Source organism: Oratosquilla oratoria, chromosome 28, assembly GCF_046742065.1.
Source record: "Oratosquilla oratoria isolate Oo_2021 chromosome 28, ASM4674206v1, whole genome shotgun sequence".
NCBI classification, from domain to species: domain Eukaryota; kingdom Metazoa; phylum Arthropoda; class Malacostraca; order Stomatopoda; family Squillidae; genus Oratosquilla; species Oratosquilla oratoria.
This window is the reverse complement of record NC_134804.1, coordinates 26,611,350-26,629,732: the sequence shown is the minus strand read 5'-3', so window position 1 is coordinate 26,629,732 and position 18,383 is coordinate 26,611,350. Positions and strand designations below refer to the sequence as shown.

The following is an 18,383-nucleotide window of genomic DNA, read 5'->3' as shown; positions in this document are numbered from 1 at the left end:
TTCTTCAGTTCCTACATAAATACAGCATACACAAGCACTAACGCAAGAAACTCATATAACATAGCTAGGGAAGACAACCCAACATAAAGGTGGATTCATAATACTAATACACAACAGGATACCATTCGCCAACAAAACAAACTAAACAGTCACTATCAGACGCTACAGCTGAAACGACTACAATCCAAACGCAGATTAAGAAAACGACTAACAACATTACAACACCCAGCACATCAGTCTCCCAGGGGTACCCCACTCAACTTTGACCTTTCACGTCACTAACGAGCTACACTTTAGCAATCACCTTCCAAGCCTCTACCTCAAGAAAAAATAATAATAAATAAATAAATAAATAAATAAAATCAGTATAACACCTTTATACCCATCACCTCCCACCCCGTTCTCCGAGTCACTGGTAAAACCATATCTTCACCTCCTCAAGTAGCCGAAACAATAACAAATACACTCTCTAACGTCTAGCCACATAAATCATGAATCCTAATTTGTATACCAAAAGATTGTCATTGAATCACAGCTACCCCAGACTTTATACTACACTTTACCGAAGAATGTGACCATCTATTCACAGAAACTGAATACAGTACCTCCTTATCCAACGGTAAGAAACCTGCGTTGGACCCAGATAACGTACACTACGACATGATACGACACCTGCACCCCATCGCAACATTTCTGTAGACTATGCGACTGGAAAGACACGCCAAAATTACAATTAGAAAGCACTATCCTCCCAGTAGTAGAACGAGACCTATTCCTGTCCCTAATTTTAGACAACTGACTAGCCCAGACTCCTCACCTCAGACAACTAAAACTATTCTACCTCCGTGATTGTGATCACCTGAAACTACTATCCCATGCAAGATGGGAAGGAGATAGACAATCGCTCTAAAACATATACCAGGCTCTTGTGCAGAGCAAACTTGACTGTGGATTTAGCCTGTTCCTCTGCTACACCCAAAGCCCCAGCAGAGATGCCCTTCGCAGTTGTCCACTTAAAAACTTGTGCGCAGAAAGTGGACACCGGACCTTGACATCGCGGAGATATTTCTATATCAAGAGTACCCCTACCAACCCAATCTCCCATACTTTTGCAACCTTAACAGTCCATCAAGGATTCAACAATATCAATATAGTCCCCATCCATTTGGCAAGAAAATGGCCGAGCTGGAATCTACAGTGGAAATTACTTTCAAAATCCAACCCACAACAACGCCAAACCGAGCCCATTGGCTCCAGTACATCTGCTCCATCTCAACAAATTTAACAAAAGATCAAATACCAATTGAAAACATTCGACAAGCATCCTCTTCCACCTATCTACCCATTCAACGAATATCGACATAGACAACGATGACTCCTGCTCGAACTGTGGATGAGGTTATGCTGCACTGTCACAAAATATGGATCTCTTGCCTCCATCGCTTTAGTCATCACTACCATCCCCATTGTCTTATACATTGTCCACACACACACACACACACACACACACACACACACACACACACACACACACACACACACACACACACACACACACACACACACACACACACACACTGCACCCGACATGATCATATCAGATTCACAAAGTGCTGTACATGCAATCCCCATCCTCAGGTCCCTCCCACGAAATCCATTCATGGAGCATCGAAGTCTCTACATTTTTCAAATCTATAGCCTTCTGCTGGGTGTCATCAATCGTCTTTATTGGAACATTGAACACATTAAATTTCTTTCCATTGTACCCATTAGTAACGTGTACCTAATCTTCCTCTGTTCAGATGGGTGAAATACCTGTGGATGATGGAAATGGCTGAAACTCACGTGGGTCGCGGGATTGACGACTGCTCGGCAGACCTGCAGGTTCCAGTGATGTGGGGCTTCCTGATCGAGTGCATACTCACTTGCGCCTGCAGACTTGTCTCCAGAGCACTGGGAGAGCTTGAGCCGAAATACGCCGGTGCCATTGATTCCTTCTTCGCCACGTCCATGGTGGTTCTCGGTAAGTCATTTTTCTTTCTCTCTCCCTCTCTTTCTTTTTCTTTTTTTTCTTTTTTTCTTTTGAGTAAACATTTTCAGTAGAAAATATCTCATTGGCCTTCTGCCAAATGTGCATATTTTGGTAGTTTCGTTTGTATTATTGCAGACATCAGATAACCATGCAATGTTGTTTCACGTGCGTATGTATGTTTATCAGTCAATCAGTAGATTTTCCAGTGGAGTTGAATAGTGGAGGAATCAGCGCACAAACTCACAACCAACTTCCTCTTAGTACTTATATATTTTGTACTTATAGATTTTGTTTCACAGCCGGTAAGGTGAAGGTTTCGTTAACAGTTCATAGAACTATACCAGCATCTAATTTCTGTTTCACACGTTAGTCATCACTACCACCACTAATCATTACCACAACCACCAACGCCACCATCATTATCATCAATGACAACATCACTATTAACACCACTACCATTACCTCCAATGTCATCATTATTACCTCCAGCATTATCGCTATCACATCCAGCATTCTCTTTATTACCCCTATTGACAAGAAGTTATAGTAAAAGATAAATAAATAGAATTATAATGATAAAGATAATGATAATAATAATGATATCAGTGATAATTAGAACACACTTAAAGATGTCAGGAAGTATAACTTTCCACAAAAAAACACCACATGAACATAGCTCCAGCACCGTACACTACAACTAGGTAAATGCACACATACGGCTCAGCGATGAGTGGTACTGTTCTCGGCCGTACACTCAGCGATCCGAGTTTGAGTCCTGCCCAGGAATGAAAATATTTCGGAATCGCTGCATTGTGATTCGGCGCTTCAACTCTTGTGGACAAGGAGTTGTGTGTGTGTGTGTGTGTGTGTGTGTGTGTGTGTGTGTGTGTGTGTGTGTGTGTGTGTGTGTGTGTGTGTGTGTGTGCGCGTATGTGTGTGTGTAAGGTCACAGCATTACCCACATCGGGCCAATTATGGCTCCGAGTTCTCATCCGGGAGGTAATAGCTGTCGATCACGGGTCTTAGGAGACACGTGATCCAAGACCATGATGAATCACATACGCACGCGCGCGCGCACACACACACATACACACACACACACGCACACACACACACACACACACACACACACAGACACGCACCGACGGCGCGGTGGTAGAGTTCGCGGACGCCACTACGGCGGTCTGAGTTCGAATCCCACCCAGGACTGAAATAATTTCAGTATCGCTGAACTGCGAGTCGTTACTCCAACTCGTGTGGGCGGGGAGTTGGTGTGTGTGTGTGTGCGTGTAAAGTCACAACATTACCCATAGATCGGTCATATATGAACCTCCGGGAGGGTAATAGTTGTCGATCACGAGTTCAACACGTGATCCAAGACCATGGTGATGAATCACACTACACAACCAGCAACCAAGTTTGACCAGCACTGCAACTCATGTGTTCTTTCCGTTTTTTTCAGCCTTCAACTACTCCGGCGGTTACTTCAACCCGGTTCTGGCAACGGGTCTAAAGTGGGGTTGTAAAGGACACACCAACGCTGAACACATCATCGTTTACTGGGCCGGTTCTATCCTTGGCTCCATGCTCTCCATCAAGCTGTGGAACATGGACACAGTCAAAGATGCACTATGCGCTCCACTGCTCGGTGCATCCACCAAAAAGGAAGAGAAAGAAGATTAATTTTTCTAAAGAATTATAGAATGAAGGAAAAGAAAAAAGTAATAAGTAGTGCAGATGGGGACAGAGCAGGAGGAAGAGAAATAAGGATTAAGGAGAGGTGATGAGCGAAACCGTTTAGAGGATGCAAGAGAAGGACGGGAAGACTTGTAAAATGTAAAGGTAAAGAAACGTATAGATGGGAAAAAATAGAAATTATACAAGAAGAAAAACAAGAACATTTAAAATCACAACGAATTAGAGGTGCATTATGTATGAAAACATAATCGAAATTAATAGCGATTTTAGGAATAACTCGAACGAATAGGTCGGGTCGATACCATGCAACCGTAAACAGAAAAGAATAGTTTTCACAAATACCAACGAATATCAGTCTTTCATAAAGGTCAGCAATCCCATAACTCGACTTTTAGAAATGTCAGATTTGTCAAAGCTCAACAAGAAACATCACCTAAAGGTCGTAAGCCGAAATGAATATTTGGTGGATGGGAGCCTACATATGGCGTCAGGAAATACGACAATTAAATATGATGGTGTATAGCTTTGAATCTCCCGTTTTCGTTTGAGCATAACGGCAGTGAGGCACAAGTCCGTTTATGGTGCTTATGTTGTCATCACCCTATGAATATCTTGTAAAAATGAGTGTTAGGGACAGGGTTTGGTGTACGAGTTTTATCTCTAAGGTCAACAGTGAGAATCTGTTAGCAGGTGCTACGACCATGTGTAGGTACAGTGTGAGAAAAGTAGTTGTTTTCACGTTGAAACAAAATGTTACATTCACAAAGAAAAGTAGGATACTATTTGAATTCACTACTTTCCCGTGATCATTGAAATTATTATTTTGTGAAGTAATTGGTAGCTTGGGCATTCGCCAACTCTAAGGGCAGCAACGTACTGTAACTAGGATTTTTTTTTATTTTGAAGATGACTCATACGGTATCAGAAATATCTAGTAAAATGGTCGATTCTGGTAACTGCACTCCCTGCAATATTTTATCCTAAGCTAAAAAGTAAAAAGAAAAAAAAATAGAACCTCTTATCTTGAAGATATGCCATAAATGATAACGATACTTAATATCAATGTAAATCAATCAATCCATTGCCCTCTTGCAGAAGACGCACGGCTCCCAGGTAACCGTCAACGGCCGCTGGACGACTGGTCAATAAGTCACTAAGGGAGGCATATTGCGACGTTGATTGGGTATAGCTAGTGTGGCAGTTTGAGATAAAGTGCTCAGTGTTTTCTCTGTGATGATTACATCTGGAGCAGTTCGTTTCTGTAGCCAGGTCTATTATGTTTGTACTGTCTTAATGCTGGATGGTAAATTCAACCCAAGCGTGCTATTGTGGTTCTTGCTTCTGTTGGGAGGGATTTTCCCGTGGGACTGATGACTCGGGGATTTGATGGAGTAAGGAGTTTGGTGGTTGGTCTTAGAGAGTTTGTTTTGTTAGGTGAGTGTAAAGGTGCTTGCAAATACTTTAGGGATTGTTTTAGATCGAGCCTATGGACTGGAATAACACATTATTCGCCTGTTTTAGTTAAAAACCTCAGTTCATAAAAGAATGATGCTACTTTTATACTACAACTGTCACTCCTTATCGTTGTTCCCTTGTACCTTTTTTTTTTTTTTTTTTTTTTTTTTTTTGACATTTCCTACCATCTCTGGATCCCCTTATGGTAGTGGTCATGGAAGAAATAATGCTGCCACAGTGTTTCCCATGCATATCGTAAAAGTCGAGTAAGTGGAACGGAGTGATTGGACTAGGGACCTTGCTTTCTACATGTACTTTCTACGAAAAGTCAAGGTATAAGAGGACTAACCAGAATTCTTGCAATTAGTCAGTAAATGTATGTGGTTGTGATTGAGTTTTATAAATGGAACGAGATTGGCAGTTTGTTTGTGAGAAGGAAGATAGATGTCACAGATTAAGTGGAACTAAGTTAAAGAGGAGGAGCGAATTTGAGATTGGAAGCGTATAGGGGAGGGTGTCTGGATTGATGAGGGAGTGAAGGAATGGCTCTGCTGTTAACTAGACAGAAAAGTCCATGATGGAGTGGGAGTATCTTCGAGGATAATATGGGTGAAGGTGAAACTGGGATGGAGGATGTATTTTTTATGTGTCTTCTGAATCAATTTAAATGAGTGTATAGAGACTTTTTAAGAAATATATATATAGTTCTGTTGGGGGATCTCACTGCTAGAGTAGATGAACCAATAGATGGAATAGTATGGGATTTTGGCGTCCCAGGTAAGAATTCTAGTGAAGAGGTGATGTTAGAAATGTGTTTAGAAAAGGGGGTTGGTGATAAACAAATTTTAAGAAGAGAGCCAAGCATAAGTGTACATGGAAAAGGGTGGTGGATGAAATGTGGTTGATAGGGCGTTAATGTATTAAGTAGTGGTATCCAAAGGAGGGAAAGAAAGAGTTATGGACGTTCATGTTTTCAGAGGAGAGAGTAAGAAACCATTAAATCATGATCATACGAGTATTGAAAGTGAGACTTAGAATTTTGGGTCTCTTTTCCAATGGAAAGATTTTCTGTATAACCACTGATGAAGTTTTTCATGGTTGTCTGTAGTGAGCAATGTTACCGACAATTTGTAGGTTGAGGCTTTCATTCTTTTATTTCTGAGTTGTTGTTCTAATTTGTCTAAGTAAGCTTGGAGTTTTTCAGCTGCTATTTTGTAGTTGCTAAGTTATTATCGTCAGTTCATCTGCAGAGGTGAGTGCTTTGGTGCTATGTTCTGGAGCTGGTGTCGGGAGATCGCTTGTGAAGAGTTTTGCTCCTTGTAATTTTTTGTCCCGAAAATTTGAGTCGTTGTTTTGGGTTATTGGGTCTGCCTGCCAAGATGTTTGTTAACCATTTCTTGTTGTGTCTGTCTGTCTTTATGTTTTTTTTTTTTTTTTTTTTTTTTTAAGAGTATATGTCTGGGAACTTTATCAAATGCCTTATACATACATACATATATATATATATATATATATATATATATATATATATATATATATGTATATATATATATATATATATATTACAACCATAACAGTTCTTTCTAATGATAATATTTCAGTGGTAACCAAGATTTTTCGGAAAGTAAAACAGAAAACAATAGAATGTGATCAGACTTCCGCGTCAGACTTAGACTACTTTTTCTGAGTGTATTTTACGGGTACCATAATGAAGAATGCTATTTGGTCGTTGCTCAAACGAAAAACAATGTTTTACTTCTTCAGAAAAAAGGGTAATGTAAATCTTAAGAGGTTATTTATAAAGAAAAAGTGTCCAATCTCAAAATGTGACAGACATCTTTACTTTCAGTTTTACAAGCCTTTGGTATCGACCTAAACCTACCTACACCAGTCGAATACAGTTTTATTTTCTTAGTAGTTATAATAATTTTAGTTGTTGTAATTTCGCACTAGCACTAAAATCTATTTTCATCCTGCCTTGACGTTAAATATCGATATCTATATTTTTTGGCATGAATGTATTGTTGAAGATTATTCATCCATTACCTTTATCGCAAATATATAATGATATCCCTGTTGTGAATATTAGGACAAATTCTATTTTATGTTATTGTTTATAAGTGTTATTATCATTATAGTAATTTAATACTTTTTGTCAAAAGAGGATAGTGGTGTGCCTGAACAACTTCCCCTCTATAATGTGAGATAACTGTTCGCATGTTGTGGAAACGAGTGTATACCAGGAATGTCGTGTACAAGTAAGTACTCAATCCAGAGTACATATAACTACACAGATGGAAGACGTGGGCTAATCAGTTCGATTCAATGTCAATTTCTAGTCAAAGCCTTAGAAGCATTGTTGCTTTTACACTAAGTGACAAGTGTACTAATTTAAACTGTTCTACAAGTAAACAGCCATCAGTCAATGGTACTACATGTTAGTGCTCACACACACACACACACACACACACACACACACACACACACACACACACACACACACACACACACACACACACATGCAGGCGCATACATTCACACACACAATGCCCTATTTTTATTCTGATCTCACTTTTCAACCCATGCGTCATCAATTTGGGTGTATTTGTATCTGCCGTAATTATTTTGAGGGGTATAGAATTTCGTTGGGCACACAAAATCCTACTAGTTAGGGTATTGTACAATTCACCTAGACCATTGACCTCGTTAGTGACTTCATTTGAGAGTTCCTCTACTTCCCACATGACATGACCTAGATGACGTGAAACTGACCTTGTTAATGACCTCAGTGCTGACCTCAGTTGAGAGTTCCCTTAAGGGACAGGACCCCACGAGCGTTGCTCCTTTCCTTTATGCTACAGTTAGGTAAATAGAATTAGGTAAATACACACATACAAGCACACACAGGAACACAAAAACATAAATACAGACACATGCACACATAGATACAGGCTTACAAACGCACACCCACACCCACATACGAACACACACACTTGGCTCAACAGTGCATTAGTACTGCTATCAGGCGCTAATTCAGTGATCTGAGTTCAAATCCTGCCCAGGGTTGAAAATTTCAGCATCGTTGCACTGGGGGGCAATGAGTTGTGTGTGTGTGTGTGTGTACGAGTGTGAGTGTTTGTGTGCGTAAGTTCCCAACGTGTGTGTTTGTGTTTATGTATGTGAATGCGTGATTCACCACTGTCTTCGATCACGTAGACTTGTGATCGATAGCTATTACGCTCCCGGATCAGAGCTCAGAATTCCTATGTAGCCCTATCTATGGGTAATGCTGACTTTACACCCCTGAGCAGGACTCGAACTCTGATCACTGAATTAATGGTCAAGACGCATGTATCTGTGGGTGTGTAAAACTATAAATGTCAACACAAAGTGTGACCGAAAAATTACGAAGATTTTGTCGGCTTCAATGAGATACGAGGACTATAGTAGAGATTAATGGTATCTAATGAAGATATTTTATTTCCTAGTAGTGCGACAACACCTCATTTTCCCTATACCTTGGCTTTAATTAAAATAGACACGAACTTAGTAAGCTCAACTTATACTCGAATGTACTCGTAGCTCAGACAGGGTAAACCCACCGAATTTTGCTCAGGATTGAATCTTGCCCAACAACTTGAACTATTGTATACAATATACGCACTATAGATTATATAATAGAGGCATATATGCATAAATAGTTTATCTGAACGAGGTAAAGATTTTCGAAACTGCTATGTTAATTTCTATTTAATTTTTAGATATCATTGAATTAAATTTTCATCGATTTTTACATATTATTTGCAAAACATTTTTATAAACAGAATAGCATGGGCAGAAATTAGCGCGTTAGTGAAGAAAATTGTCGCCCCGTTTGGAAAAAAAATGTGACAAATGGGTTGCATTCAATGTAGAAAGCGTATAGCAAATATTACAGTATAGCAAATACAAAGACAAACCTTTTCCTTACAATATAAGAAGTTTTTGTGCTGACCAGCCCCGCTCTTCGTAACGCCTTCGGTTGTGAAACACTTAGAAAAATGAAATATGTTTTATTATAATTATTATATATTTGTATATATACATGTATATATATATGTATATGCACAAGTATCACAAAACGCACGTGATTACACCGGTATGCTGAACACCACAAGGAAAAGAAAAATTCTTGGAATCCGAGCGCTTTCGTGATATTTTCACATCTTCAAGGATTATTGTATTCCTTGAATATGTGAAAATATCACGAAAGCGCTCGGATTCCAAGAATTTTTCTTTTCCCTGTGGTGTTCAGCACATAAATTATATATATATATATATATATATATATATATATATATATATATATATATATATATATATACCCCTGCTTCGGTTTAACGTCGTGAACTCCCCCTATAAGGAGACTAGGACGGTACCCCTTACAGAATACTTTGTAACGTGGAATTTTATGAATCATGTCCTTGGTCCAACTCGCTGGCGGCAGAGTTTGATCTGCCGTCGCCTCGACCTCCACCTCAAGTAGTGACGCTCAAATCCGCTCGGCCAGCAAAATTGCATTGTCTTTGGTGAGTTCGACAAAAGGAAATATTGATATTTGGTCCTGTTGGTATGAAATACAGTTGAAAACTTATTTCATAGAAAGAAACAACAAAAACATGTTTTTTTACATCAAATTTGAAAAGCATTTTCCCATTGAAATACAATATTTCCTTTTTTTCTTCTAAGCTCCATCTATATACTTTTTCAATCGATGAAATTCTTTATCATAAATATGCACAAATTTTCACGTAAATTATTATATACTAGTATATTTCTTATAATATTCTCTTTGAAAAACATACGATAATGAATTTGGTGTTAAAAAAGTACTTAATTCATTATCGTATGTTTTAGTTCTTCTAAGATGCAACTAGTAATCAACTGTTCATATCAAGGTTGTGTTTTATTTGTGTTGGCCGAGGTTGAAGTGCTTCCATATAAAATTGTGATAAGTCTGTTAATGTTTGAGCAGTTGTTTGTTCATTTCTATTCAATATAAGATACTTTGCCTTACTAACACGATTATTAGATACGTTGGACATTTCAATTCGACTTAAGCATTATTTCATTGGTGCTAACTTACATATCTTTGTTCAACAATTCTTTGTATGTTTGTAACAAAATTTCTTAATAGTTTTAAGGTAAAAATGTTTATAAAGATTAAATATCAATACATTTTTTGTTTAATAAAGTATGGTTTTAACAATTACGCACTTTATTGCATTCTGAATTAAGACAAGAAATTAACTAACATGGTAGTAAATGGCAGTAATACACGTGTCTATACAGTGGCTTCGGCTGACTCAGGGATATGCCTGGTGATGATACTATATCTTTCGTCACTATTTGCTGCTTAGTCTTCTGCTTTGCTGCTACATATATCTATGAAAAAAAGCATTAGAATTAGTTCCCTGGGAAAATATCTCGCGTGTCTCGTATCTGTTAGAGACATTGGAAAATAATGTATCTGATAATTCTAGTGTTGAATGTGTCATTAAAGTAGATAGAAGTATTTTTATTATACACATATTGGTGTCTGCAAAAATTAAAATAGATGGTAGTATAGTCGAATTTTAAGTAGACAGTGGTGCAAATAAAACTTTATTTCTGTGAGGTGATACAGTGCAAGAGGTATGAATATCCTCCACTGTAAAAACTTTGGATAAATGTAGACTAACTGAGAAATTATAAGAATAATAAGAAACATTCTGTAGAATTTGTTGCTGTGAAAGAGAATCTATAAACCTATTCTTGTTAAAAGTGCATCTGGACAAATGGGTATGATAACTATAAATTATGAAAATATTTGTGATATAAATTATGCTATTTCTATTCACCCCGATGTTTTTGATGATGAATTAGGCGCTCTCCCAAGTAGCCTCTAACTATTGATAAAGCAGCGCAACCTGTAATGATAACTTCATGCAGGATACCAATTAATCAATGGAGTAAAATGGAGATCATTGTTGACAAAATAGCTAGGGATAAAATTGTATGTGAAGTTTATCAACCCATTGATTGGAGTCAACAGGATGGTGACTGCAACTAAGGTAAGTAGGAACATTCGAGAATATATCCACCCTCAGGTATCGAATAAAACATTTAAAAGAGAATTACACCCAATGCCTGTAATAAATGACATAATACCTAGATTATCCAAGGCTTTTTTGAGTTTTATTTGAAAAATGTGCACTGGCAGTGTGTACTCGGTGAAGTGTCAATTTTATTAACAAGATGTACGAATAAACGGAAACGTGATGCATTCCCGGCAGTCACCCGCTGATGTACATTATTTTGGTAGCACATGGAGTATCAAGGGGAGGACCCCCAACCCCTTGGAAGCAGAGCGCCGCAGGCCTAGCCCCTACGGCAAAGCCATGGCAGCATTTTTTTTTTTTTTTTTTTTTTTTGTCTTAAAGTAAATAAAGAAATAAAAAATTCCATATATTTCTTAGTTTTAACAGGGATTTCTCAGGGAAGATGGCTCCCGGCAGTCATTCACTCATGTACGGTGTATATATAGTATGTGTGTGTGTGTGTGTGTGATTCACCTTGGTCTTTGGATCACGTGTTGGACTCGTGATCGACAGCTATTTCCCTCCCGGAAGAGAGCTCAGAGCTCGTATGACCGATCTATGGGTAATGCTATGACCTTACACGCACACACACACACCCAACTCCCCTCCCACGAGAGTCGGAGTAACGACTTGAAGCGGAGCGATACTGAAATAATTTCAACCCTGGGCAGGATTCGTACCAGGTACCACCGGCACCACCGTACTGGCAGTCTAGTACTCAACCAACCGCGCGCTTGTGTGTGTGTGTATGTATGGATGCATGTGTGTGTGTGTGTGTGTGTGTGTATGGATGTATGTGTGTGTGTGTGTGTGTGTGTGTATGTGTGGGTGTGGGGGGTGTAAGGGAAAGATAGATATGTACTGTAGATAGAGAGTTTGAGAGAGGTAGAGAAAGATAGGGAGGGAGGGAGAGAGATTTAGGAGAGAGACAGAGATAGACAGATAGATGGAGAGAGATAGAGATAGACAGATAGATGGAGAGAGAGGGGGGGGGAGTGAGTGGGAGTATCATCCAGAGCAGGAGGAAGGGGTGAAACACACGGAATCGACGGACGGGCGCACTGACGACTGACTGGCAGGACGAGTGGGGTTAACTCGACCCGAATGAAATCCCCTGGCGTCAGCCACAAGGCGACGATTAAGGGCGAAATGGTCCTCCACATCTGTCGTGCTACACCTACCACCACAGGAAAACCATTCAAGTAACTACTAGGTTAACCTAACCTAGTCTGGCCTGACTTAGACTCATTTAACTTGACCTAACATGACCATACAGTCTCCTACCCAAACTCGCTCTTGTGAATAACGTCACCCCCATCTCCGCTCCCCACCACTACCTGAAGAGCAATCTAAGGAATGGGTGGGTTCCTGGTCACAGGGCTGTACTTTCCATCTCACCAGACCTGGGGAACGCTTTCTCCCATTAGATCTAGAGTAGATTTTTACCTTGTCTTCTGGTTAAGGTAGGCCTATGGGCTCATCTACAAAATGTACCGTTCGCTTCCGTAAGCAGAGTCAATGAAGTTGGTCGAAATGTTTCAAGTGGGAGTAAGGTGTCGAGGGGCTGCCCGAGGGAGTACGGCCCCGTGACCGCCTGACGACCCAAATTGGGTTTTATTCAGCTGAGGGGAGGCAGGAGGCGCGGGGAGTCCGTAGTAGGAGTCAGGAGAGGCAAGACCTTGCATGTGTAAATGTTGTGTGGAGTCCTAAGGGGTCTGGAGAGGCAAACAGTGCCGGTTCTAAGCCTCTTTGACAGATATGATCAAGTTGTGCCCTGCGCGGAAGTAAGCCCAGGCTTTGAGCAGAGAACAATGTGACGGACCTCGTTTAAACTGTTGAGAAGACAATAAAAATGTAGGCCTCACAATCCGGGGGATTTATCAGTGAAGACTGTCCTACTACACGAGAATAAAACATAGAGTTCAAGCTTTTGTAGCGTTAAGGTGGCGTCAGTCAGCTAACAGCTTTAATTGACAGTCGCGTTTACACTTTGGGTTTCTTTGTTGTGTTCATCCATTGTGTCGTGTCGGCAGGATCTTGACTAGGCCGCGCCTTCAGAAGAATTTTTTGCAAGATTTGAGGCAGTCCCAGAGACCTCCACTTTGCGTGGGCGGCGACTCCTGATCTTCGGGATCGCTTGTGGAGTCGATGGAGACTGTTTTCGGCCGAGGAAGCTGCCTGGCCTCGGCGGCCGTGAAGGACCCAAGGAAGACGATCGTGTCTCTTTCGGAGGGTTCTCGCGCCTCCGTAGTCTCTTGGGAGACCTTGTGTTCCAGCTCTTGGAGTCCTATTCCCCCTTCGAGCTCTCCTGGAGACGTCTGCTCCGCCTGCAATAAAGTTCTGTCCGTAGCAGTCGTATGCTCTTGGACGTTCTCCCGGCTCCTTGCCTCGCTTTCCTCGGTCACTGTCTCTTCTGGTTCCTTGGGACCCGGCTCTGTCGTCGTTCTTCGGTCCTCTGTTGGAAATATCTGTACTTCATCTGCAAACCTTACTTTTTTTCTCGCGGGTGCCCTGCCGCTGTTTGCATCCTCTTGAAGATCTTTCCTTTTTCCTATATTCGGGCTTTCCTCTCTTCCTTGAGTTGGGTCGCCCTCCTCTTCTTGAAGAGCTTTATTAATTTCATCTAAATACTTCTTAAAAGCTCTACTCCCGTGGCGGTATCTCTTCCTTGTAACCACGGGTTCAAATTTCTCATTTGTATTTCTCTTCCTTTTATTATTACAACCATTGTTCCTTTTTATCTCCTCAGGAATCCAGGTTTCGTCAGAATCGCTGGCGGAATCAGAAGACATGATGGCCGAAACTTCCCCCAACGAGGCCAAGATGGCGCTCGACCGATGATGACGTCATTTGTTGAGAGATGGTCTACACAGATATCAAATTGGGTCTTGCACCAATTTTGTTGGGTCGCTCGGTGCTAACTTGGTGTCTAAGGTTACTTATGGTTATGTAAAGTTAGGTTAGGTCAGGCCAGGTCAGGTTAGAATGGGAAGGTTGTGTGGTTAAGTTAGGTTGAGATGAGTCTTTGAAGATGGTCGCGTCATTATGAAAAAAAAAAAAAATCCCTGCATGATCGTTTTCTTGATTTCGTCTTACATTGACACGCGAGTTAAAAAAAAATAAAAATCTGACGTCAGCCAGAATTGAAGTAGTAGAAGTACCGTTACGTGATACGCGGGGGGGGGGAGTTCCATGGGAATAAATAGAATCGCCTGGCGACACCCGGGGGTAAAAGGAGAAGTGCCACCAAGTACGGAAGGGGTTCACATGAGTATGGTGTGTGTGTGTGTGTGTGCGTGAGAGAGGGAGAGAGAGAGAGAGAGAAATAGAGAGAGAGAGGGGGGGAGGGAGAGAGAGAATGGTTGACATTTGATGGGGATGCAAGGCGATCTATCTTTTAGGTTTTCACACCCGAACGTACCCCTGTGTGTGTGCGTGTGTGTGTGTGTGTGTGTGTGTGTGTGTGTGTGTGTGTGTGTGTGTTCATCTGATTTTCAGATTACTGTGAATAGTCCTAAGCTGCATAGTCTTCGCAGTAACATGGTATACAAAGTGCAAAGGGGAATGACAAAGTAGCAGAAAGAGGAAAGCGAATGTTTGACAAAGACGAAGAAGAATTGGGAGCTGGAGATTGAGAGTAGGGAGGGCTTGCTAAATAAGGAAAAGGTTTATTTAATAAGTATGAGTGAAAAAAAGGGAATGGGAGTGTAGTAAAGACAAAGAAGGGGGAGTGTATAGCAAGCTAAAGAATGTGAATAATTGAAAAAAAAATAAAGGAAGAGGGTTATAGAGATGAGGATGAAAGGAATATAGAGGAAACGGTGGTAATTGAGAAATAGACAAGAGGTGAAGAATATAAAGATATGGGGGAAATAATATAAAGAAGGACAGAAGAGATTATAGGGAGAAAGTATAAAACGGGGCTTCAAGGAGCAATGGAAACAAGGAATATGGAAACTTGAGAAGGAGAGGGTGGAGGAGGGGGAGGGGAGAACTGCGGAACACTGCGGAAACTACTGGATCCTTCTCCTTTAATAAGGAATCCCAGGCCCTCCACTCGCATCACTATGCCTGTACCCGCGTCACCACCTTTCAACACCCTTCCTGGTGACCCACAGGTGCGCATGCGCGAGTACCATGTTTATATTGTATTTACCAAGTGCAAGGGGTTGGAGATATGCTTATGAGGTCCTATCTCTTTGACTCTACTTATCAAACTTTGGTTTAAATTCAGTTATGTTGTTGACTGGTTTCATTAAACTAATTCCATAAATTTGCGCATAGTTTTTTTTGTTTTGTTAATCTTTCATCCCATAACAGTGCATCCATTTTGTCACTTTTTTTTTCGTTACCTACCCCGTCTGGGGTATTGGCTGCTTGTTATTGTGGCAAAGTAACATGCAGTCGATACTTTAGGGTCTATATGGGGCGCCCCTACGGACCAGAGCCACACATCATTTTGTCTATGATAGAAGAAATTCTGTTCATAGAGAAATGATGACACTTTTATACTACGACTGTCCCTCCGTTATGCTGCCCCCCAACCCCTTGTTGCTGTCCTGTACCATTTCTCTGAGTATTCTCTTTCTGATTGGGGGAATTCCCTGTGGTGGGGGAAAAGAATACTGCCACCAAGTTTTCCCACTTGGATCGTAAGAGGCGAGAAGAAAGGGACGGGGAGAGGGACTAGGCATCCTTCTCCCTGTAGCCCCAAGGGGCAACTTCCTAAATTGAAAAGAAAAGGCATAAGGGGTGCTGGCGGGCCTCGGGCCAGCACCCTAAGGTTTGGGTCTTTTAATGTGCGTGGATGTGGTACAGATGAGAGTAAAAGGGAAGAGATAGGTAGTATGTTTGTGAGAAGAAAGTTGGATGTGTTGGCTTTGAGTGAAACTAAGTTGAAAGGGAAGGGTGAGTGTATGTTTGGGAGTGTAAGTGGGAGGTTATCAGGAGTGAAGAGAGGGCGAGGGAGGGAAGGGGTGGCTATTCTAGTAAGTGAGGAGATAGGTAAAGGGGTAGTGGAGTGGAAAGAGGTTTCCTCAAGGATAATGTGGATGAAGGTGAAACTGGGAAAGGAGATGTGGGTCTTTGTAAGTGCATATGGGCCGGGCAGTGAGAAGAGCGTGGAAGAAAGGGAGGCCTTTTGGATAGATTTAAATGAGTGCATAGAGGGTTTAGGAAGAAATGTCAATGTAATAGTACTGGGAGACCTTAATGCTAGAGTGGGAAATGGTCCAATCGATGGAGTGGTTGGGAAGTGTGGAGTTCCAGGAAAGAATCGTAGTGGAGAGTTGATGGTGGAAATGTGTCTAGAAAGAGAGTTGATGATAGCAAATACAGTGTTTCGGAAGAAAGTCAAGCATAAGTACACATGGGAAAGGGTGGTGGAGGGAAGGGTGGTAGATAGAGCTTTAATGGATTATGTAGTGGTAAATAGGATTATGATAGGAAGAGTTAAGGATGTACATGTGCTAAGGGGAGAGGGTGGGGGAATATCAGATCATTTTTTGGTGGAAGGTAAGTTGAGAGTGGAGGATAGATGGAGAAGGAGGAAAGGGACAAAAGGTAGGGAGGTTCTTAGAGTGAACTCCTTGAATGAAAAGGAAAAGGAGAAGGAGTACGAAAAGAAGCTGAAGGAGGAGTGGGAGGGAGTAAAGGATAGAGCAGAGATGGGTGTGGAGGAGGAATGGGGATGGTTCAAGGAGGGAGTCTTAAAGTGTGCAAGGATGGTGTGCGGAACAAGAAGGACAGGGGGAAATAGAAGAAAGGGTAGTGAATGGTGGGATGAGGAAACAAAGAAGGTTGTAGAAGAGAAGAAGCGAGCATTCACAGATTGGTTACAAAAGAGGACAGGGGAGTCATATGAGACGTACAAAGAAAAGAAAAGAGAAGTAAAGCAAAAGGTAAAGGAGGCAAAGAGGAGAGCAGATGTGAAATGGGGTAGGAGTATGACAGAAAATTTTGAAAGTAATAAAAAGATGTTTTGGAAAGAAATTAAGAGAGGAAGAGGAGGCGAATCAAGTAGGGAAGAAAAGGTAAAAGGTACAGATGGAGAGTTGATAATGGAAGAGATGGCAGTGAGGGGAAGATGGGCAGAATATTTTAGGGAGTTGCTGAATGTGAAGGAGGATAGGGAAGGAAAGATAGCTGCAGTGGGAAATACGAAGAAAATGAGAGTGATGAGTGAGGAGAATGGAGGAGAAATAAGGAAGGATGAGGTGAAGGCAGTTGTAAAGATGATGAAAGCAGGTAAGGCACCTGGTCTGGATGGATGTCATGCAGAATGTCTGAAAAAGGGAGGTTCAGTGATGGTGGACTGGTTGGTGAGATTATTTAATGTTTGCTGGAGAGAGGGTAGAGTACCGGAGGACTGGAGTAGTGCCTGTATAGTTCCTCTTTACAAGGGAAAAGGGGACAAGTGTGAATGTAGTAATTTCAGAGGGATTAGCCTGTTGAGTGTAGTAGGGAAGGCTTATGGGAGAATCTTAATTGAGAGGATTAGGAGAGGAACAGAAGGAGTAATTGGTGAAGAACAGTGTGGTTTTAGGACGGGTAGAGGTTGTGTAGATCAGATCTTTGTGGTAAGACAGATATGTGAGAAAGCTATAGGAAAGGGGAAGGATGTTTTTTGGGCTTTTATGGATCTGGAAAAGGCTTATGATAGGGTAGACAGAAAGGCACTGTGGGAGGTTATGCAGATTTATGGGATAGGAGGAAAGCTTTTGGGAGCTGTCAAGAGTTTTTATGTGAGTAGTAGAGCATGTGTTAGGATTGGAAATGGAGAGAGTGAGTGGTTTGAAGTAAAGGTGGGACTTCGTCAAGGATGCGTTATGTCGCCCTGGCTGTTCAACTTATACATGGATGGGGTGGTGCGAGAGGTGAATGCTAGGGTAGTGAGTCAGGGATTGGAGATGGTTAAAGAAAATGGAGAAAAGTGGGAGGTGAGCCAGCTGTTGTTTGCGGACGACACTGCGCTTGTGGCAGGGTCAGAGGAGGGATTGAGGAAGCTGGTGGCAGAGTTTGGGAGAGTATGTGATAGAAGAAAACTAAAGATAAATGTGGGTAAAAGTAAGGTGATGAGA

At 41.2% G+C, this 18,383-nt stretch overlaps 1 protein-coding gene across 7 annotated transcripts in view; it reads left to right on the top strand.

Annotated features, from left to right (window-relative positions):
* AQP (aquaporin) overlaps positions 1-5,365 on the top strand; it is a 60,331-nt gene extending 54,966 nt beyond the window's left edge. For all 7 annotated transcript variants that reach the window (XM_076211032.1, XM_076211035.1, XM_076211034.1 and 4 more), the window contains exons 4-5: positions 1,803-2,023; positions 3,495-5,365. In XM_076211032.1, coding sequence (XP_076067147.1) covers positions 1,803-2,023; positions 3,495-3,715 — 442 coding nt within the window. In that variant the 3' untranslated portion in view covers positions 3,716-5,365. The remainder of the gene's footprint in view (positions 1-1,802; positions 2,024-3,494) is intronic.
* Positions 5,366-18,383: the final 13,018 nt, after the last annotated feature.